The sequence below is a fragment of the Hemibagrus wyckioides genome, linkage group LG24 (genome assembly GCF_019097595.1).
Source record: "Hemibagrus wyckioides isolate EC202008001 linkage group LG24, SWU_Hwy_1.0, whole genome shotgun sequence".
NCBI classification, from domain to species: Eukaryota; Metazoa; Chordata; class Actinopteri; order Siluriformes; family Bagridae; genus Hemibagrus; species Hemibagrus wyckioides.
Genome location: NC_080733.1, coordinates 8,764,956 through 8,787,454, shown reverse-complemented (window position 1 = coordinate 8,787,454; position 22,499 = coordinate 8,764,956). Strand labels below are relative to the sequence as shown.

At 38.5% G+C, this 22,499-nt stretch overlaps 1 protein-coding gene across 1 annotated transcript in view; it reads left to right on the top strand.

Annotated features, from left to right (window-relative positions):
• The first annotated feature begins 9,445 nt into the window (after positions 1-9,445).
• The window catches only part of mfsd2ab (MFSD2 lysolipid transporter A, lysophospholipid b), a 14,212-nt gene continuing 1,158 nt past the window's right edge, over positions 9,446-22,499 (top strand). The window contains exons 1-14 of the mRNA XM_058378075.1: positions 9,446-9,719; positions 11,451-11,576; positions 13,479-13,603; positions 16,239-16,362; positions 16,474-16,552; positions 17,996-18,165; positions 18,284-18,374; positions 18,986-19,104; positions 19,289-19,372; positions 19,995-20,078; positions 20,271-20,383; positions 20,462-20,605; positions 21,361-21,537; positions 22,031-22,499. The exon at positions 22,031-22,499 is cut by the window's right edge and continues 1,158 nt beyond it. Of these exons, the coding sequence (XP_058234058.1) occupies positions 9,633-9,719; positions 11,451-11,576; positions 13,479-13,603; positions 16,239-16,362; positions 16,474-16,552; positions 17,996-18,165; positions 18,284-18,374; positions 18,986-19,104; positions 19,289-19,372; positions 19,995-20,078; positions 20,271-20,383; positions 20,462-20,605; positions 21,361-21,537; positions 22,031-22,085 (1,578 nt within the window). The 5' untranslated portion in view covers positions 9,446-9,632 and the 3' untranslated portion in view covers positions 22,086-22,499. The remainder of the gene's footprint in view (positions 9,720-11,450; positions 11,577-13,478; positions 13,604-16,238; positions 16,363-16,473; positions 16,553-17,995; positions 18,166-18,283; positions 18,375-18,985; positions 19,105-19,288; positions 19,373-19,994; positions 20,079-20,270; positions 20,384-20,461; positions 20,606-21,360; positions 21,538-22,030) is intronic.

Below are 22,499 nucleotides of genomic sequence, written 5' to 3'. Positions count from 1 at the left end.
AAGGGGAGATCAAGTTGTTCAGAGAGCACTGGGTGATTATGTGCATTTGATTTGATGTACTGGCGCTCAAGGTTATGGGATGTGAGAGACTTGTGTCTGTGCCCCGAAAACACTGTGAGGAAGGCTATTCCAAAGTTTAGGAACTAAATACGAAAACGCTCTACTACCTTTAGCAGACGTTGCTATTCTGGGAACTACTAGAAGATCTGAGTTTTTTGATCTCAAAGAGTGTGACAGATTGTAAGGCGTTGGAAGACTGGTTAGATACGTGGGAGCTAAACCATTTAAAGCCTTGTACATAAGTAGCAATAGTTTGTAATCAATTCAAAACTAGCCAGTGCAGGGATGATAAAACTGGGGATATATTAGGGACATGGCTATAACTAGTGTGAGATCCGGACCTGTGTGACATTTTACATTTTCAGTTTGCTCATAGCGCTCAATATCTGGAAGACACAATTTATAGTCTAATATCTGATACAGCTATGATAAAAATGTTTAGGTTTTTGTGAGCACAGATCATAGTGTTTATGAGGCAACTGCTGGTTTGTAAAATGTAGACACTGCTAGCTTTCTGATATATTGCAGACAGATGATTCTCCAATAGGGGGCACTCTAACATGGTTTTTGTCACTGATACCTTTTCAAGTGGTTTAATCAGCATCTGCTCTGAGGTAATATTTTAAGAACTTCCTCTTTTGTGACTTATTGCTGAACTGGTGCAACAGGCATGACTCTGCCTCAGCAGGTTCCTAGCAATGCACAAATGTTTACCATCAGCATAAGACTTGAAACTTACATTAGCAACTTTCACACAGTAAAAAGAACCACAAAATTCTGCCAGTTTCACAGAGCTGTGTAGACTTTTATGTCCTTTGTCTACTTACTTCACTTTGCCATGCAGATGAGCGAAACACGTGTATGTTAACTGTGGCAGAGGATGTGGGTGATATCTTTGTGGTGATGAGCTAGATGGCATAACTAAACAAGTTGTAATCTTTGCATAAAGACAGTATAACTGTTTCCTGTCAATTTGCTTAGAATATAATAAAAACTGGTCTTCTTTACTGTCAAACTGTTACTAGTGTTTCAGGTGTCCGATTATACTTATATGAACATTTCTGAGACGATGTCTTATCTCAGCCATGTAATCAACCTACGCTAGTCTTCTAATGCACACGGCAGTGGTTAGTGGTTGTATACATGACGAATGGAACAATTATGTGTCTGCATTCGCTTTTTCTGCTCACAAGGGCCAGGACAAAATGTTCATGACTATATAAGCAGCGTAGTTGTAGTTAACAGCCACAGCACCAGGAAATACAAAAGTAGAATAACAGCTACCGTCATTTTAGATCACTGATTAAAAACGAATACTAGCTTTTCCTGAAATTTTTTTTTTTTTTTTAAAAACATAAGCGTCATTTAGTCATTGCAAAGTGCAGGAAGCAATTTCTACAGTATATACTGTCTTATCCTAGTGTAGCAAGAATAACAAAAAATGAAATGTTTGATTTTGATTATTTTACAGTGTGGTGCACAATAGTTGGTAGGTCTTGAGCATTTTGGTTAGCTAACAGCTGTAGTTCTGTCAAGCCAGCTAGATAAAATGTTAGCAAGCCTTGAAACACATGACAATGTTAACACTCAATATTTCAGATTGTATAAATCATCATGATTTATGAGAAAAAGAATATAAGTATATATTTCATATATATGTTATCCTTCTGCTGCTCCTTGTTCGGAGTCACACCACAGCAGATCATCCAATCCACATATTTTTTATTTTGGCACATGCTGGATGCTCTTCCTGATGCAAACCTCACATTATATCCGGGCTTGGGTTGGTTCCCTGAGCAGGAAAGAGCAGGATCCAGTCACTGGACCATCAGGGCCTACCACAAGAATATAATTTACAGTATTTTTGTTTATTTGGTGACCAAACTGTCTGAAACAACATGTTGGCGTTAATATGAGGTATGCATTCAGCTAATGATCTAATGATATAGTGTGTGCAAGTGAAGTGCAAAGTGTTAATGGACTGCTGTGTGTGATCCTCACAAATCAAATTCTGCTGAAGGAGAAGAGCTGTTTGATGTCTACAACTTGCCTGAACTTGAACATGCGTCAAAGTGTTGTGTCTGTCTTTTTTCCAACACATATCAGTACCATCGCCATAGTGTGGCGTGAGCATAAAGAGATATAAAACTTTCAAAGTGACCTCGATATCTCATGTAACTTATCTGAAATCAAAATTAATCTCTCTGATATGATTGGTCAAAGCCACAACATCCACAGCAAGAGTGTGATACTCCTCTTGGCAAAAAGGGGGTGTGTTTGACGTGGCATGTTTTGATCCAAGATATCAAAGGGCACACACATGGAACAAACAAACATCCTGGTACGTGCAAAATAGCAACATTCATTAGTTTACCTTTAGTAACTTAATCAGTATCAATAATGTTTTGGTCGGAGTGGATTTGGAGCTAATAACAGGAACACTGCATGAGTTGAAAATAATAGCTCAGTCCATCACAGTGCTACACACACACACACACACCTAAGGACACAGTATATTTGTTTACTGCCATGTTTTTATGAGGTGGGAGAAAACAGGAGAACCATGCACAGAAACTGATCTGATAGGATTCAGTAGCCCATATACAGGTCAATCCACCTAAAGTGGACCTAAAGGTACTAAGCTTCAGTAGAGGTGAATTATGAAATGATGAAACCATTAAAGCTCTTATCTGCATGTTATTAAATTAACAAACAGGGTGACTGATGTTCTGAGCTGGGTTAGACTACACTGGTTTGGCTCAGTGGGTGTGTTCGACGTGCAGCCACATGGACATGTAGTCGTACTTTGAACCCATCACCTGAGATTCTCATGCATGTGGGCAAGGTATAAAAAATGTGTGTATGTCATCAGAGCAGTCAGTGCCAAATATACAATCAGGTGCCAGTTTGTTACGTTACATATGGATTACATAAATCCATGTGTGTTATTTCATAGTTTTGAAATCTCCAGTATTGTTCTAGAATGTAGAAAATAAATCCCTAAACAAAAAACACTGAATTAAAAGGTGTGTCCAAACTTTCGACTGGTAGTGTATATACGTATATACGTATATATATATATATATATATATATATATATAAATATATATATTTATATATAAATATATATATATATATATATCGTATATATTACAGATGCTGATAATGTAGGTATGTTGATGTCAGCCAACTTCACCCCATTTATACAGGCCAGTCAAAGGATGAAAAAATCTAAGGATATTGTATACCTCTTTATCGGAGACTCCTACCTTGCTTGGTCAGATTGTAGGTGCACAGTTAAAGACTCTGGTCCAGTTTTTCATGCACAGTTTTTTTAGCCATCAGTGCCTGATCTATCACACTATTCCAACCACTAACATAATTATATTCTAGATTCTAAAGGTTCTTCAAATTCATTATCTACTGCCAGTTTGCACATACTCTATCTATCTATCTATCTATCTATCTATCTATCTATCTATCTATCTATCTATCTATCTATCTATCTATCTATCTATCTATCTATCTATCTATCGATCACATTACATAGCCAAAAGTGGGTAGACACTTGACCACTTGAACATCATATTGTAAAACCATGGGCATTAATACATAGTTCCCCTTTGCTGCTATAACAGGCTCCACTCCTCTGGAAAGGCTTCCCACTAGATTTTGAAACATGGCTTTGGGGATTTATGCCTATTTATGCACAAAAGAATTTGTGAGAATGGATGAGATCTGGAACATAGTTGGCATTTTAACTGATCCCAATAGTGTCAGGGCTCTGTGCAGACCACTTGAGTTCTTCTTTGGCACACCATGCCCTCATAGAGCTCACTTTGTGCATGGGGCATTTTCATGCTGGAACATAAAATGCAATGCAATGACATTATAGACAACTGTGTTATTCTAACTTTTGTTAGACATGAGTGTCCACATACTTCTGGAATTATAGATATATTTATATTGTTATGCTTTATTTTTATGATTTCTTTGTCATTTTCTGTGGTGCATGTTATGCAGCAAAGCATGAAAGGTCAGGCTTTCTATGTTCACAGGAAGTTTGTGCTTTTGTTTTGATTGTGCTTTTGTTTTCTTGTTATTCAAGGATGGTTATTCCTGTTTCACGCACCAGTTTTGTAAATATAGTTTTGGCAAATGTCTCCTAGATGTGGCTAATCCAAACTAATCCAACAAAAAAATAGACAATATACTGTATAAGTTAAATAGATAATATTTTTTCACTTGTTAAATAAAAAGCAATATGAACATACTGTTCCACATAGTAAGAAAAGCAGGCAGTGCTTTCCATGTGGACATGATTGGACACAGTGTACATACCATACACGCAGATTCACAAAGCTTTCCTCGTGAGTTTCCATAACACCTGTGTCTATGTATAGTGTTGGCCCTTGCCTCTCCTGACACACACACACACACATACACACACACACTCCTTTGCACTGCTGTGCTTTGCCCCTGACCTGTGTGCTGGCATACAATGGGCTTGTGAGCAAACACAATAAAATCACTGTATGATAAAAGAAGATAATGATTATTGTGATGAAGTCATAGTAAACGATATATTTAGTGCCCCAAACTTTGGGTGAAAAGCACAGATTCTGTATTTAATTGTGTATAAATATAGTAATATAGAATTGTATTATTTCAACGACTGTCTCCTGCAGAAATTTTAAACACAATCATAATCCAATAAAATGTTCTAATTTCTACTGCTTTGAGGTCTTCTGGCCTCTATATTTTATATTTACAGGTCTGCCTCAAAAATCTCCTGCAGTTTAATCTCTTAATCTCTCAGATGGCTTGGATGTAATACTAGACTTAAATATTCCTCAATATCATAACTGCATACAACAAGGCCAAAAGTTTGCAAACTTTGAACAATATTTGTTTAGATATTAAAAATTAACAAAATTATATCAATTTTAAAAAAAAATAGCATTGCCTTTTCTGAATGTGACAGAAATATTTTCTAATAATTCATGTGCTCACATTTTAGGTGTTGTACTGCCTTTTCGTGTCCTGTCAGCTGTAATTTCCATCCCTTGTGAGGTTGTTAGATTTCCTCCTCTGCTTATTGACATATTTGACAGATGTCAAATCAAATAAAATCAACTGACAATCAGCGTTGCAAGTCAAGAGGATCGTCTATTTAAATGTTTTTTCTCATTTATATAATTGATTTTATCTCTTCGGATTAAAATTCCTCTTAATCATGACATTTAAGATATTTTAAAATGTTTTATTGAGAGATGAGAAAGCAGAGGTTTGCACTTGACTGTAACTTTCCTACCTGTATTAGTTTCACATGTATATTAGTTTAATATGCTTTTACATGGATAGCTAAATAATTGAAATGAAAGTAAATAATTGAATTGAATTGAACTTGATACATAATGAATACATGTAATTGCATGGACAAGTATTCAGCATGTCTGGTAAACATATCATCATGGATGACAGCTCATCAACTGAAACTCAGCAAAACTGAACTGCTGGTCATCCCAGGTGATTCATCCCCAGGCCATCTCTGAACAACTCTCTAACCTCCCCTTTGGCCACTGTTTGCAACCTTGGGGTAACCATGGACAATCAACTGTCCTTTTCCTCCCATGCTACTAATTTCACACGCTCATGTCAGTTTCTTCTGTACAACATCAGAAGGATTATCCAAACAGGCTACTCAGGTGCTTTTTCAGTCTCTTGTCATTTACAGACTGGACTGCTGCAACTCTCTACTAGCAGGTCTACCTCTGAATTCGTCCTCTGCAAATGATCCCGAGTGTTTTCAATCATTGACTGTCTTCAAACACCAGATGAAGACCTACCCGACACAGTTTTAGGCTGATGGTATCCTAAGTCTATGATATATTGAAGAGCATCTGCCATATGGCAGTAATGTAAAAATGTCAATAACAAGTATACACACACACACAGTATATAGCCTCGACCCTGTTATTATAATAGCATCTGGATGTGAAACTGAAAGCTTTTTTTCATGGTCAGGCCTAAAAGCCCTAACTCTTCCCCCTTTTGTATGTTCTATATTCATAGCCAAACCAAAAGCCGAAAGACTAATAACAGCTGTATTATTGGGGAATGTTTTTGGTATCATGGGAAACAAGAATGCAATAATAACTGGCTTACTTCACTAAAGGTCAATATTCTATCTTAGCTGGACAATATACAATGCAGTGGTCATATATAATATAATAAAAGTAAAGCTCTTTTGAACTTATCTTTTGTTCCTGGTAAACTGGTCTAGCATGAAACTCTGATGCTTTCACGTTTCACAGCACAACACAAACACTTACAAAGTACAATAAGACCGATCTGTAGTTGTAAGCTTCATGCCTCATGAGTTACTTTTAACCAAATGAAACTGCTGGTATAAAATATTTTGGGGGGAATTTATGGGATTTTCAGCTCCCTGTAGGCTCCAGATTAGTGCATATAGCGCTGTTTCATACTGTATAATATTCACACTGCCTACCACCCACCCATAAGCTCTACTTACTACACTGGTATCAGGTGATGCTGATTTAAGTGCTACTGCAGTTTCACCTAAAGACATATCTCTTTAGCCAGGCATACACATAATACATCCCATAACATGTAATCAAATGCACATCATCATCCAGTGCTTGCTAATATTATGAACAGCAGCTACGCTAATTCCTCTCTACTTGCTACTCTTTTTCTACCCATCTCGAGGCTTCTAGAAATTGTGCCAGCTCCAGTTGTGTTCTGCATTATGAAGATTTCGGACATTTCAAAGAGAAGATGCCAACCCCATGTGGATTATAAGGACAACAACCTCCTAATCAATACACGGAATAACACGCTACATATGCTGTATCTCCATGATTGATCATCTGAAGGCTTTGGCATGGAGGAGTTGGTGTTGAATCTATAATGAACTCAACTAATTTATGAGCTGCTCAGGAGCTCCAGGTTACTCCAACTGACTGTATATGATTGTAGAAAGGATATTTCTCATGATCAGACTCTACAGAGTTTACAGTAATTGAGGATGAGGTTTCCTTTTGAGTCTCCTTTTGAGTCTGGTTCCTATCAAGGTTTCTTCCTCTTCCATCTAAGGGAGTTTTTTCTTGTCACAGTTGCCACTAGTTGTCACTAGGCTTGCTCATTAGGGATTATCCATTAATACAAATAACATTAATCCAAGTCTAATATTAATCGTGAACTTTTTGTCTAATATTAATTTGAGCTTTGGCACTATATTTCTTATGTTCTGTAAAGCTGCTTTGAGACAATGTCCATTGTTAAAAGCGCTGTACAAATAAAACTGAATTGATCTGAATTAAAACCTTATGGTATCTGTCAGATCAATTAAACCAGGATGAGTGGCATTTATTAACAATTACGTTTCAAAGGCTGTCTTTCCTTTAAGCAGCCTGGATTAGTAAATAAACTCAAAGTGAGGCAATATTATGACCAAACATTATCAGTATCAACACTAACGGCCGGTCTGAATAAACTTATCTTATCTCCAGTTGACACACATTTGGTCAGAGTGAACTTGACTCACGATCCTGTCTCTTGCGCGACATCGGATCTTAACTCTGAGGGAGTAAATATTGCCAGCTCCACGTGGACACCCAGGCTTTGCTGGCAGCCGTTCAAACCGGAGGTTATGTACATAACTAAAACGGGTACACATAAACACATTGCTGTGGCTAAGACTAATAAAAACAAGGATTTATTTATTTTTTTGTATTTACATTTATTAAAAGACTTTCAGAAATTTCGAAAGATATGAAATATTAAATATGCAATAGATATTAAAATAATTCGCTAAAACTGTTATCGTACTGTTTTATTAACATTACTGTTACTGTAATATACTTTAATATATACTCAGTTACTGACCACAATCATACATCTAAGGTCACTTTTCAAATTTTGTAAAATTAATATATAGATTAAATTAAACTCCAGTTATGGTTTAATATGAATATCTCTAATAACTGGTAACATTAACTGATTACATTTATGGTGATTGCTATGGACTAGAATGCGTATGGATTATTATTTTTTATTTTTTATTTTTTTACAAACATTACAATATCTAGTATATTAGCTAGTAATTTAGGTAATGGCTTGCCAATTTTAATTTATGTGAAATTAAGTGAAACTGTAAAAGTAAAGTCATTTATGAATAATGATTTAATGTGTAAGATTGTGGTAAGGATCAGGCGCTTCTTTAAAATGTTTTAGACTCTTTCTGTAGTGAGGAAATTCCACATATATATTTAAATCAAGCTGGGCTATTATTATTAAGTGTTATTGATGTTATTGCTTGGGAAAATCAGTGTAGCTTTAGCTCATGTGAATGTTGCACATAAAGATATAAACAAAAATTCATATTATTTATATTTACTTTCATTTCATTTGCTGTGATGTCTAGTTTTAATTTAGCTGTTGTCTGTGCATTAGTTTCATTAGCTTAAACATATTTTGTTTTTGTGAACTATAATAACCCTGCCTTTTCGGGAATGACCTTGCAGTCAGTGTCAAGTCAGATAGCTTAACAAAACAAATAAAGAAGCTTAAATATGCTTATTGATAGAGACTGTGAGCCATTCCAAAACTGGAACATCTACCTTTACATGCACATGAATGTAATATGGAGTTGGCCCGCCCTTTACGGCTATAACAGCTTCAACTCTTCTGGGAAGTCTTTCCACAATGTTTAGGAGTGTGTTTATGGGAATTTTTGCCCATTTAACTAGAAGCGCATTTGTGAGGTTAGGCACAGATGTGGGACGAGAAGGCCTGGTTTGCAGTCTCCGTTCTAATTCATCTCAAAGGTGTTCTATCAGGTTGGGGTCAGGACTCTGTGAAGTTCCTCCACACCAAACTCACTCATCCATGTCTTTATGGACCTTGCTTTGTGCACTGGTGTGCACAAAAGATAGATAGATAGATAGATAGATAGATAGATAGATAGATAGATAGATAGATAGATAGATAGATAGATAGATAGATGCACAAATAGATGGTTAGACAGATATAGACAGATAGATAGATAGATAGATAGATAGATAGATAGATAGATAGATAGACAGACAGACGGACAGACAGATAGATAGATAGACAGTTATTTTTTTCCAAATATGACTGAGTCAGTGTAGCGCTTGTCACAGTAAAACCACATACTGTACATGTTTTGAGAAATGACTGTAGCTGTATCATCACGCCACAGCGCTTCTGTTCGTCACGTGAAATCTGTGTAAAAGCCCAGACCGGATGCCGAGCCTCCATGACGATTCGTTACGATGCATGAGGCCACTCCATGTGGGCGGAGTCAAGGGACATGAATGGAAAGGAGGGTCCGGGTTTTGGTGTATTTCAATTAGCCGGCTTTCAGAGGAGTAGGGTTTAACGTGTGGTAGGTTACAAACGGCGTTCACGGGAGAATTACGATTAAGATAAACACAGGAGACGGAACAGCTTTAGCAGTCGGCTGCGTTCAGATTCTTTTGTAACTCTGGTCGATTTTTTTGAGAGAGAAGTCTGTCTGTGAGATGGCTAGAGGAGAAGGAGCTGAGCAGTACTCCAACGCCAGTCTGCTGAAGAAACGCGATGCTAATGAAAACACAACCGCTTCTAAGGTAATTTCATAAACTAAATATACATAAACATCGATTAATGACTTAATTCTGAATGAACGTTGGGTTTAAAATCCACCCGTTTTTATGTCTGAGTAATATCCTAGCCCTTTCACGATGGGCGTGGGTTTAGTCTAGAGACTGTACACGGTTTTAGTTTATATTTTAATAGGTAACAAAGGTACATATTTTTTAATACAGCTCTATTTAGTCAGATTGGTTTATTTGGTTGGTTAAATGGTCACTGGGTGTTTGAACTTCAAAAGTGCCGCCCTTTCTTTATCTCAATCAATGAACCGACACGCGTATATTTATGTCCAGGGATTTGTATTATTAAAATAGCTTACATATAACTCGGCTTATCTAAAAATGATAAATAAGTAAGTATGTGTATATATTAAGCGACCCGTGTGATGATTTGTGTCCATATACAGATGTGGTTTGGCTCGGATGGTGTGCTACGTGTCATATAGTCGAGTGGCTCGCGCTCACGTCACCAAAACTTGCTGAGCCGTTTCCAGTCCCAAGCTGTGCATGAGAGCGCGTGAATGAATTACGTGTGCTTTTAATATGATTTACGTATTGCACCACCTTGTGCGTTTTTAATCATAACCTAAAAGCATATGCACGGTCGTTTATCCCGCTTAAATGAAGTGTAGACTTGGGTTTTTTTTTTCCCAGTCATGCGACTCGAAATATATATTCTGCAAATATTTATTTATAGCCCGAAGGTGTTGCAGCACGTGACCAAACCTTTCCACGTAATTGAGGTTGTTAGGATCAATGTTCCCTTTCCAAGTTCATCAGCATAATCTCAGTGCTTTTTGGGATATGATTTTGCCCCCATTCACACACCATGGTGAAGAGTGTGTGTAGTAATAATTGTGTAAATGTGACTGAGTAAATAGTGAAATCTCCTTGGCTGAGTTTTGCATCACTGACCTGACTGTAGACGTAACAGTCACACCACTGATGGTCAGATCAGTCAGAGTGGAATTTTTTTTCACAAGATTTTTTTTTACGGTGGTGTTGCTGTTTACGGACTAGTTAATCAACTTTTCCGATAGCATTTCAGGTTTTTCTGGCTGCCACTGAATTTCATTTTGATCACCTACTTGAACGTTATGCAGAAGTGACACTAATCCAGTGTGAAAACATAGCCGACAACATAGAAGCATAAGATTGCCAAATGCTGTGTTGGAACCCTTAGGATAAGAACGTGAGGAAGTTCACTGATTTTATGGCTGCCTTTTGAATTATGGGTCCAAATCAGCACACCTTGAAGATCCTTACAGATTTCAAAGAAAAAGAAAAATGCTGTCATGTTCTACAACCTGGACCACCTCCACCTATTTTGTCAGCCTGCCCTTGAATCTGGATCTTGATAGTCTGTGTCCTCAATGGTGTGTGTTTGTATTTGTGTAATACATGACAGAAAGTGTGTGTGTGTGGTGTTTGCCAGTCAGTTTGAGGTCTGATGTTTCATGTTGAATACTGAATATTAGTACTGAATATCAGTACTGAATGAGAGTGTCTTTGTATGATCCACTAGGCACTGATGTGTTTTTAAAAGCAAACCAAGCTCCTAGGCATCATTAATCATTAATACATCCAGAGTTATACTGTGTTTTAAAGTTCTTTCCCACAATGTGTTTTTGAGCCTTTTTTTGTACATTTTTGCTTCTTTCATTCAGACTAAAATTATATTCGAAATATGATGTTTCTTTTTTCCAGAGGGAAGCGGAACGTCCTTTGTCAGTGTGCAATAAGCTGTGTTACGCTATAGGAGGAGCGCCTTATCAGATCACAGGATGTGCCTTGGGTTTTTTCCTCCAGATCTATCTCCTGGATGTTGCTCTGGTGAGTTTAATGCTCCTTTAAAGCTTTGTCTTTCATTACTCCAGAGAGAATCGATGCATCTCCATGAGCTACTTTATGTGGATGTGGGAATGCTGAGAAGTGACACAGTGAAATCACTTTGTCAATCCCCTCTAACTAGAAAAACTTATGAATAATCATATCAGTCACATGTGATGTTTACTACATTTTCTCACATGAGTAATTTGTACACAGCTGATCACATGAAATGTTTGTAATGTTTCCATAAAGGGCAGACAATCAGCTTAGCATTTCGGCCAACAATTCGGCAATACTATGTGCTAATACTATAACCATGAAGTTACACATTTATGATACAAAGCCGAAGTACAATATACTGCTCCCAGTATAGCTCCTTTATCTTAATGGACTTCTGAACCTCCCAGTGGTAATCATACTCCACTTTATGAGCTTGTATTTTAACTTTCAGGGGCCAATGAGTTTGTATTTATAAAGGCCCCTCTGCCCTACTGACAAGAAGGTGACAGCCATTCACACACACACACACACACACACACACTATAAGGGCATTGTGCTGGAAATTTAATAGGTTTGAATAATTCTATTCCAGCAACATAAAGTAAATTGATTTACAATGAACAGGCTTCTTGGCCAGATTACACACAACGTCACTGGCTCTTGGGTCACTGTAATTGACTGTGCTTGAAAGGGCAAGTTAGCAATACCCTCCTAGAGTGTGAGTTATGATTGTCCATTCAGGACATTGAGAAAACTGTTAATTATGCCGAACTGGCTAACAGTGTTTAACTGCAGTCAGTCCAGGCAGTTTGGCACTGTAGACTTGGAGTTTCTTGTAGAGCAACACTCAAATGTTTCAAGGTCACTCTGGTGCTCTGGGTACTTTTTGACTTTTACAAAAGGTCACTATAGTTCACTTTCCAGCCTTGTACAGCCTTGCCATGCCGTGCTGTACACTATAACAGTATGGTTGCATATGCTGGGAGAAATTCATGAACAAATCATTTGTGTTGATATAAAATGGATCAGTTGTACCCGTGAGAAAGCATTTTGTGTGGGTTTGCATGTGTGGGGTATATAACTCTGTTCAAATAAGTCCTTGTGCTTGAATAAGTTATACTTTCTTCAAACCGTGTCATCGTGTTTTACGTTTCACTTTTTTTAAAACCTATTATAGACAATTTATCTTTCAATATAGCTGTCAGTCAAAAACCCTGCCATGCCCTGAACAATAAACAGAATGCAGGTTAATCTGGTCCCACTGTTTACATACAAGAACTCAGAAATTCTAAATATGCCAAATCTTTTTTTTCCTCAAATGATTAGCTTGTGACTGAGGGAATACTTTTTAAAAAACTGTGTAACTTCATTTCTCTTAACTATGTTCGCTGTAGTCGATATCCAATACCAGAATATAAAACATCAGGGTGTTGCTCTGTATAATCAGCAGATACTTATTTGCATTACACGTAATTCATAAATAGGAATTTCCATAAAAATATTGGTAGTTGAAATGTCAAAGAATTTGTTCAAAAAAAAATTTATTGAATCCTTAATCAAAGCCACAGTGTACGGTTCGGTCTTTTTCTTGATGCAGTAAACAGTAGCTGTTTACAGAGGTGTGGTAATATATCTTCAACCAGGCCTGCTTTTATCTGACTAGAGTTGAGAAAGAACTGCAATATAGATTGATATAAGCAGTTGCTGTTTATGCTAATCATGATAAAATACTGGTCAGGGTTACAGTGGGATATTGTCTGCTTCACTAATGCCTGATTCCTCCTAACTTAGCATGTTGATGTGCTCTGGATTGTTTCCAGTGTGCTCTCTGTTTTGATTATAGTTATTGATGCTCAAATGCTCCATGTATGTAAAGTCTTGGTTGTTCACCTCTCTGCTCTTTAGCTGGATCCGTTCTATGCCTCCATTATCCTGTTTGTGGGACGAGCCTGGGATGCCATCACTGACCCCACTGTGGGTTTCCTGGTCAGCCGGACTCCGTGGACCAGATATGGGAGAATGATGCCATGGTATTTATTTATTTATTTATCATGCTTCTTTTCTGATGTATTTCTTGTTACAACGCTATTTTGAAATGGGCAACCATTAGACAAATACTAGCCCCGCTTTATTCAAATATCTTGGGTGCTTTTCTAAACCTCATACTGGTGTCCGAGTAAGATTAAAATTTCCCTCCCTTCCTGATTCAAATAGGTGTCTGTTGAAGAATTCCCATGTGTAAATCTGCCCTGCAGGAATGTGTGTGGGATCAGCCCCCCGGTCATGGCTCCTGTTTTGAAAGATTGGTTTCCTCAGTTTAATACAACCCCCCTGATACACTGTGGGTAATACCCGAACTCGCTCCATCAGGCTATTTTAGTATAAGAGAGCATCTGGCATTGCAGGATCTCTCACGTGATTCTGTTCAACAAGACATTTGTTCATTTGCTCCAGCAGCTTTGAAATGTCATAGGAGAGTGTTGGTTCAGTTGCCATGTCAGCCTGTTGGCCTTGACTGTGTGAAAAGGACGAAAAAGCCCATTAGAGGCTGAGTTATAGATATTGGAAGGTTGAGAGGATTTTAGAAGTGATTCAGTTCAAAGGATTTGAAAGGTCAGTGGGTCTTGCCAGATCGTTTGGCGCTAAAGAAAGTAGGTGCACCAGATTCTTGGATGAGAAGATTGTTTATTGTTTGGATACAGCACTTTTGGTGGTTTTCACCCAGTTTTTGGTGAATTTGTGCACTAAAATGAAATATGGCAGTCGAACAGACCATGTTAATTTCTAATCATGTGTGCAAAATGTGAGGAAAGTCATGAGACAGTGCAGCATCTGGTTTGGAGAACCCTTGGATGCACCCTGAACATCCTGGCTTTGTGAGTTGAATAAGGGCAGAGTTGTTCACTTGGGTTAATGCAGCGTCTATAATACTGCATCCAGTTTGGTGGCGAGGGCACTGACCTAAGAAAATGCCCATCCCCCTTTCCCTGGTTCATTCTAACCACAGAAACACGATTGTTTCATCAACACGCTCATAAAACACGTAGCCGGTTGTTGGCGTGCTAACCGTCTCAGGAGGAAGGAACGGGCGTAATAATAATCAGGGAATGATTTCCCAAAGCTCCCACAAGATAACTTGAGCACAAATTTCTCTTTTTGTTTTTTGTAATGCACCCATGACTGTTTTTAAAATGAATAAACGTGAATAATTCTGGTTAGATTGTTAAAAACTAGCTGTTTTTTTTTTTTGTGTATTTTAGTATATTTAATGTGCAAAGAAGGAATTAAGATATTGACATAGATATGAACATATCCATGTGCTTGATACAAGACACTACACTCAGAGAGAGAGAGAGAGAGAGAGACATGGGGAGAGACAGTGCAAGAGAGCGTGCGACAGACACATGAGGAGATAGATAGATAGATAGAGAGAGAGAGAGAGAGAGAGAGAGACATGGGGAGAGACAGTGCAAGAGAGCGTGCGACAGACACATGAGGAGATAGAGATAGAGAGAGAGAGAGAGAGAGAGAGAGAACGAGCGCGTGAGAGAGAGCGCGAGAGGTATTTACTCTATGGAGGGGGGTTGAGCGTCACTACATTCAAATTCCAAAGGCATGAGTGGACCATCCTACAACACACCACCGTTTCTCCTCCAATCAGAAGACATTTAGTAGCCAAAGCCTTCCAGATAGGGAGGAGGAGCCTCTACAGGGTTACTTCAGTTCACAAAGGCACATAAATATTAGCCATCAAACAAGAGCTGTAGCTGTAGCAACAATTATTCATACTTTTGTGCCTTTCTTTACGGCAGAATCTGTTATAGACTAGGTATTATTTAAGGGTTTAGTTGTGAAATACTGAATAAAAACAAAACAAAAATTGTGCTCTAACCTAAATGCTGCAAAGGAATTGTATGAGAGGGTAGAGAATAGATGTGGGTGTGGAATTTTAAGGCTTTACATTTTACACAGAATGTCAGGACAGTAACAAACTACAAGTCAGCGGATTCAATAAAGCAATAATCAGCTCAACACATGCTTGTATTAGTTTAAATGTGATTGACCCTTAGAAAAACTTGAAGGACCTGAAACAGACTGATGCTAGACAGCACTGTTATTGTGGTTTATTTTGTCTGTGTGTTTCACCCAAACACAGCTACAAATATCCTCTGATCCTTTTATAGCAATTGAGTCACAAGCTGGTATGTTATTTTCTGTCCCTGATCTAATACACTCTTGTGAAAATAGATAATGGCAGTGTTAGCCCCACAAACCTGTTCATAAAACCAGTTTCTTGTAGTCACCAAGTAATCTTTCTTGCCTCATGGTAAAATGAGTCCACCCTTCCCTTTACACCCTACATCCTACTGCACATTCATGTAAGATGCATCATTGTGCCATAGGAAAATGTGCTGCAATTACAGGATGTGGCGCGATATGAAATGTCTAGCTACTGGTCATGATTATGTAACCGTCTGTGTAGACACAGGACACGCCAAAATGGAGAGGATTGCGCATTGGTTTGACGTGATTTTGAGGATTATTTTTGGATATACTGATCACTGTGAATTTCTAAAGTTTATATAATAAAAGTAAAACATGCAGCTTTATAACATTTCAAGTAATCACATTCAAGTCATAATTTTCTCATGAATTTCTTTGCAGGATTGTTCTGTCCACTCCATTTGCAGTAACGTCCTACTTTCTCATCTGGTACGTGCCTCCTGTGGATCAGGGTAAAGTCCTCTGGTACCTCATCTTCTACTGCCTCTTCCAGACTCTGCAAACGGTGTGTATCCTCCAGCGCTATTCCTCTACGTGCAAACTACTTGTTGTCCGTGTGTGTGTGTGAGAACTAACCTTTATCTCAATTTCTGTTCTGTTTCTTTTGGCATTGCAGTGCTTCCATGTGCCATACTCGGCCCTCACCATGTTCATCAGTTCAGACCAGAAGGAGAGAGATTCAGCCACAGCCTATCGTAAGTACTTCAAGGTGCCAGTAACAGTAAGGAATGAATCACCCTTAATCACATTTTGGATTCAGGGAGTCACCCTTTATAACACAATGTTTCCTTTCATTTAATTCCTTTCAATGTTTCCATCATTAATCTTTAGGCTGAAAGAGTGCGGTTAGAACATGCTTTATATATTTCAAAGCAACACACCCACATTGAGAGGTTTCAGATTTCACATTATTCTGCCATTCAGCTTTTGAATGCGTCTTTCCCGGACAAGTGTCACTTGTAAATGCATTGATTTTTATTTTTTTTTGCTCATGTATGTTTAAATATTCCAATTTGTAAATGTGTTTAATTATTCAAATTTAATAATTAATAATATGAAGTACCTACTAATAATACAAAGTAAATTAAGTAATATTTAACATTTTTCAACAGGGACTGAGGAGAGTCTTACTTTTAAACCTCAAGTGATTTGTTAAGCAGATGTACTTCTACAACAGCATTATGCTGTGCTCCCTTCTTCTTCTTCTTCTTCTTCTTCTTCTTCTTCTTTTGGTTTTTCCCTTCAGGGGTGGCCACAGCGAATCATCTCTCTCCACCTATCCCTTGTACCCACTAGCTTCATATCCTAACACTTGTACCCACTAGCTTCATATCCTCATTTATTACATCCAGATACCTCCTCTTTGGCCTTCCTCTTTGCCTCCTGCCTGGAAGCTCCATGTCCAACATTCTCCTACCAATATACTCACTCTCCCTCCTCTGAACATGTCTGAACCATCTTAATCTGGCCTCCCTAACTTTGTCCCCCAAACGTCCAACATGAGCTGTCCCTCTGATGTACTCGTTCCTCAATGACACTGTCTCTAAACCATACAGCATGGCCGGTCTCACCACTGTCTTCTACACCTCCCCCTTGATTCTCGCTGATATTTTTCCATCACACAGAACTTCTGACACCTTTCTCCACCCATTCCAACCTGCCTGCACTCGCTTCTTTACGACTTTCCCACACTCTGTTATTCTGGACAGTTGACTCTGAATTTTGTTATGCTCCCAACATTGCTTGTTTATTGTGAATAGGACATCATTTAGAATTTATCCTAATGTGAAAACTGGTAACTGAATAAATATGAAGTCTGTCTGTCTCTCATCAGTGATATGAATTCTCTTAGTCTGGACAAGGGACCGTTTAGTGTAGTGTAACGTCTAAAGGTTTATTTTAAGGCTAATTAATATTTCAAAGGTTTCACAGAAAAATTGTTAGTATGGGAATGCTGACAATTAATTGTTATTAGAATGAGCACATTATTCTAAACTAGCTGGTGATACTGTCAGAGGTGTTATAGAAAAGTAAACAACCCTTTCTGACCCATCACGTTTGTGAATATGATAAATATTGTGATGATGCTTTAGCTTTCTTTTCCAAACATTGTCTCATCTTTGCCATTTCCCATTCAGGTATGACTGTGGAAGTTTTGGGAACTGTCATTGGCACCGGAATCCAAGGTCAGATTGTGGGAATGGCCAATGCGCCCTGCATACCAGTTGGAAATGACCTCAATTCCACCTCCCAGAATTTTGAATCTGAGCTTAACAACACCCAAACACACATTTCCCTGGAAGACACAGTAAGTCCCCTGAGCTCTGACTCAGTGCAATAACATTTTATGAGTGAATGTTTTTTAAGAGAAACTATTCTTGCTTGCAAATGTTTAACACATTACCCCACTCATGTTCTTTTCTCAGAGAAAAGCTTACATGATTGCCTCAGGAGTTATTTGTGCCATGTATATCCTCTGTGCCATCACACTCTTCCTCGGTGTGAAGGAACGCAAAGGTGAGCCAAAATTCTTGTTGGTGTGTCCACAGCATTATTTCACCTTCATTGTACCCGTTCAAACCCTGATATTCTTTGGATGTCAACAAAGATGGTTACCGTAGAGAGAGTCATAGTCATACACACTGGTTTAATTTAAGGATCAGTTTGGCGTGATTCAGATCTCACATTCTGTTTAGTGGACTCTTTTCCACAGGTCTCGGGTTACTCTGAGGCAGTGGCTGGCACTCAGTCAGGTTTTAGGGATTGAGAATGGCACCAGTGACACAGATGCATCTGAAAAAGGGCTCTACTGTAATAGATAGCGCAGCAGTTTGTTAGTTTATTTGGGCATAATTTGGAGGGAAAAACCTTTTGAACAAAGTAGTCTTTGTAGATCAGGATCAGCCCAGGGCAGAGGAATGCACAGAAATGCACTCCTGAACAGTTAACATGCTGTTGGACGGATTCAGCATACACACTGTTTGTTTTTGTGTTATTTAGAAAGTTTAGATTAGCTTGAGATGGATGAAATGTTCACAGTAGCTCCATGTCTCCATTATATTTTACATGGATTTCATTTAACATAACCACTACCTCATCCTCTAAAATGCTCTGTTTTATTTTAATAGAAACCTCAAAGGTACGATCGGAGCGCATGTCCTTCTTCCGAGGTATCCGACTAGTGATGGGCCATGCTCCTTATGCCAAGCTGGTGATGGGCTTCCTCTTCACCTCTCTGGCGTTTATGGTGAGTGCTCTGCCTGCTGTATTGGAGGGTGTTTGTTTTTGTGGGATTTAGTTCAACCACTTTTTTTGGCTTTCTTTCTGGGTCAATACCACCATGGCTACCCTTAGCTATCTTTGGCTGGTGTTTTATTTAATTAGGATTTGCAAATAGGATTTTTTATAACTCTTAATGTTTCTTTGTGCAGCTCTTGGAGGGCAACTTTGCTCTGTTCTGTTCCTACACCCTGGGCTTCAGAGATGACTTTCAGAACGTCCTGCTGGTCGTCATGGTAAGTGTTCTCCTGAAGCATTTGGAGAAATTTATATATTACTTTGTGACCATCTTAAGGAGGAAGATGAGAACATAGCTTTTTTTTCTTTGTTCACGGACACAAATAGGGTACCTTTGACTTTTTATTTGGTTAACTCCTCTTGCATGGTTATAGATGAGTGTTTGGATCAAATGTCTTGATGCACCACAAAAGTCACATTATGTCTCACAGAGCAATAAAAAAAAAAAATCTCTAATATCTCATTGATTTATCAGGTTTGAGTAGTCGCTGCAAGTGACAACCTGCATAAAAACCTACTTTCCATTTAATGCTATTTAACGGATAATAGTGTTTCAACAAGATTTGGGCACGCAGGTCACTGTTTACAATTTCCTGCGTGCTACATGTTGAATAGGCTCACAGACTTTAATACAAAAGATTCAAAAGAAATGTACTGCCTGATGTCTGAGCTCAATTTCACTATGAATAAGGCGCCAGGTCTCGTGCACCAACTTCGCCATATAATTACTAACTTCCTCCTTCCTCCGGTATAAAAAAGCTCTAGAGATGTATGATTTGGGGAAATGAAAAGTCTTAGCCTTGACTTGTTCTAATCCTTTCTAATCTATTTTGTCCCCAGCTCTCCGCCACGCTCACCATCCCATTCTGGCAATGGTTCCTCACCCGATTTGGCAAGAAAACCGCCGTCTTTGTTGGAACTACAGTAAGTATTAGCAGGACCATTTAAGAGGTGTAAGTTGCAGCAGTGTATAAAAATAGCTAGCAGTTTTTAGCTGTGATTATATATAATGCAGTTGATTGGCAGTTGAAGACCTAACGACCTCAGAGCACTATCTTGGAGTCATAATAACTGATGAAGGTAATAATTCTTTGACATTCTTTGTGATGTCTGCAGATCGTGATCCCATTCATGATCACAGTGGTCCTGTTGAAGAGTAATCTCATTGTGACCTACGTTATTGCCTTCGCTTCTGGGGTCAGCATTGCTGCCGCCTTCCTCCTGCCCTGGTGAGTGTCGGTCAGTAAGGGAACCATTGATTCTGAGCAGGACTGTGTTCATAAACTAACGTGTGTGTGTGTATGCAGGTCCATGCTTCCTGATGTGGTTGATGACTTCAAAGTTCTGAATCCTGAATCTCAAGGGCACGAAGCCATCTTCTACTCCTTCTACGTGTTCTTCACAAAGTTTGCCTCTGGAGTTTCTTTAGGAATTTCAACTCTAAGCCTCGAGTGAGTTGACTTCAGTCACGCACGCTGAACAATTCATGCCTGCATGATCCTTTGAAATGAGATTTTTCTGGGAGATTAAGCAGATGAAAAGCCTTTTATGGCACATTTTTTTTCTGATAGGCTGTGTGATTAAACTTGTGGCTCAGTTTCCACTTACATTAACACACAACCTTTTTCTGGATGATGAAAGCTCGACAGATGCATTTTAGACCTCGTATTAATAAACTTGCATATCGGAGCTAATGCATCGTTTGCAATAACGCTAGCCAGGTTAAATCTGAGGAGCCAGTTTGTCAAAATTAGAAGTAGAGCAGTCCAGGGTTCCTAGTTTCCACTCATTAAAGGAAAGAGTCCAGCTTAGTTTGGTTGTTTCATTTCCTAACATGGAGTATAATCAGAAGTCTATGAGCAGGAAAATCCCATATCTGCTGGAGTCTTTGGATGACTTGGAGAACCTTGCTATTTTGTTGTTTCATGCATATTATTTTCTTCTTCTGGGAACATGAACAACAAGCTTTATTCATAATAACTGTGATGGAACAAGAATAATCTCTAAATCACAGAGGGGAAAAAATTCAGCTACAGAAGGAAAGAATTCAGCCGATCTGATGTGATCTCTCACTGTCTCTCTCTCTGTCTCTCTCTTTACAATCTGACATTTTTCACATGAACATCACAATTGTTTCATTATCAGATTAATATAAACTGAATCAGCATGAACATGTAACTAATCTTTCTACAATCTTTCTGTATAGTTTTGCAGGTTATGTAACGAGAGGTTGCACGCAGCCAGCAGCAGTGGATGTTACACTAAAGGTTCTGGTCTCTGCTGCTCCAATTGTACTGATCATCATAGGACTGATCATATTTATCTCTTATCCCATTAACGAAGAGAGGCGACAGGGAAACCGCAAACTTCTCAACGAGCAAAGGTGAAATATATATACACACACACACACACACACACAATCCGTTCTGATATCTGACCTTTTTTAAGGCTCCACTGTATACATGACAGCCAACATGTTTCACTTTTTTTTTTAACAACTTGGTTGGGGTCCAAGTGAGAAAATAAGCATAGACAACAGAGGGATTCATGTTAAGGCGTGAAATGTTTCAACGTGTTCAAACAAATATTTTATTGACAATGTTAAAATAATTCCGCTGTTTTTAGGACTATGACTGGTACACAAAGTGATGCCCCACTTTAAGGGTGGCTGCACCTCCTCAATTTTTCATTTATTCCTTTCACTCATATGCTATTTAACAGATTTAATCTAGATAGCAAGCTAGGCTAGTTAGTGGACTGATGAGATGATAACAGTTTGCATGTAATTGTGCTGGCCAGCTATGTTTTGTCTAAAAAGTTTGCACATTTTGAACACAGTGAACATGATGTGACTGTTACTCTATCTCTTGCTTTAGGGAGCTGGAGTCCGATGCAGACTCGTCAGAATCTGAGCTGGCCAATGTGCTGTAACACCACAGAACTCTAAAGAGGGCCGTCAAATTGGACGACCAAATACAGGACCCTCAAAGAAATGCCCTGGGACGCATTCAATCCAATCCTGTTTACCCTATTGTGTTCACGTGACATCTACTTCATTAGGAACCTGAAGTGGAGGATCTGAAAGATCCAAGTCATTTTTGCTATTCAGTGTCTGAAAGCAGCTCAACCACGTGCAGGTCAAAAAGACTCAATTCGTTCTCATTTGAACAAGCACAAAAGCTTGACATGTGATGTGAGCGTAATGCAGGTTTGGTTTATGTTGCCAATGCTAGTGCTGCTCTCCAAAAAGGAATTAAGACATGTCCTAAACTTGAAAAAGCACTCACACTGCACTAACCTGATCTCCACCTGACTGAGGATGAGGGAGAAACTTCACCTTTTAGT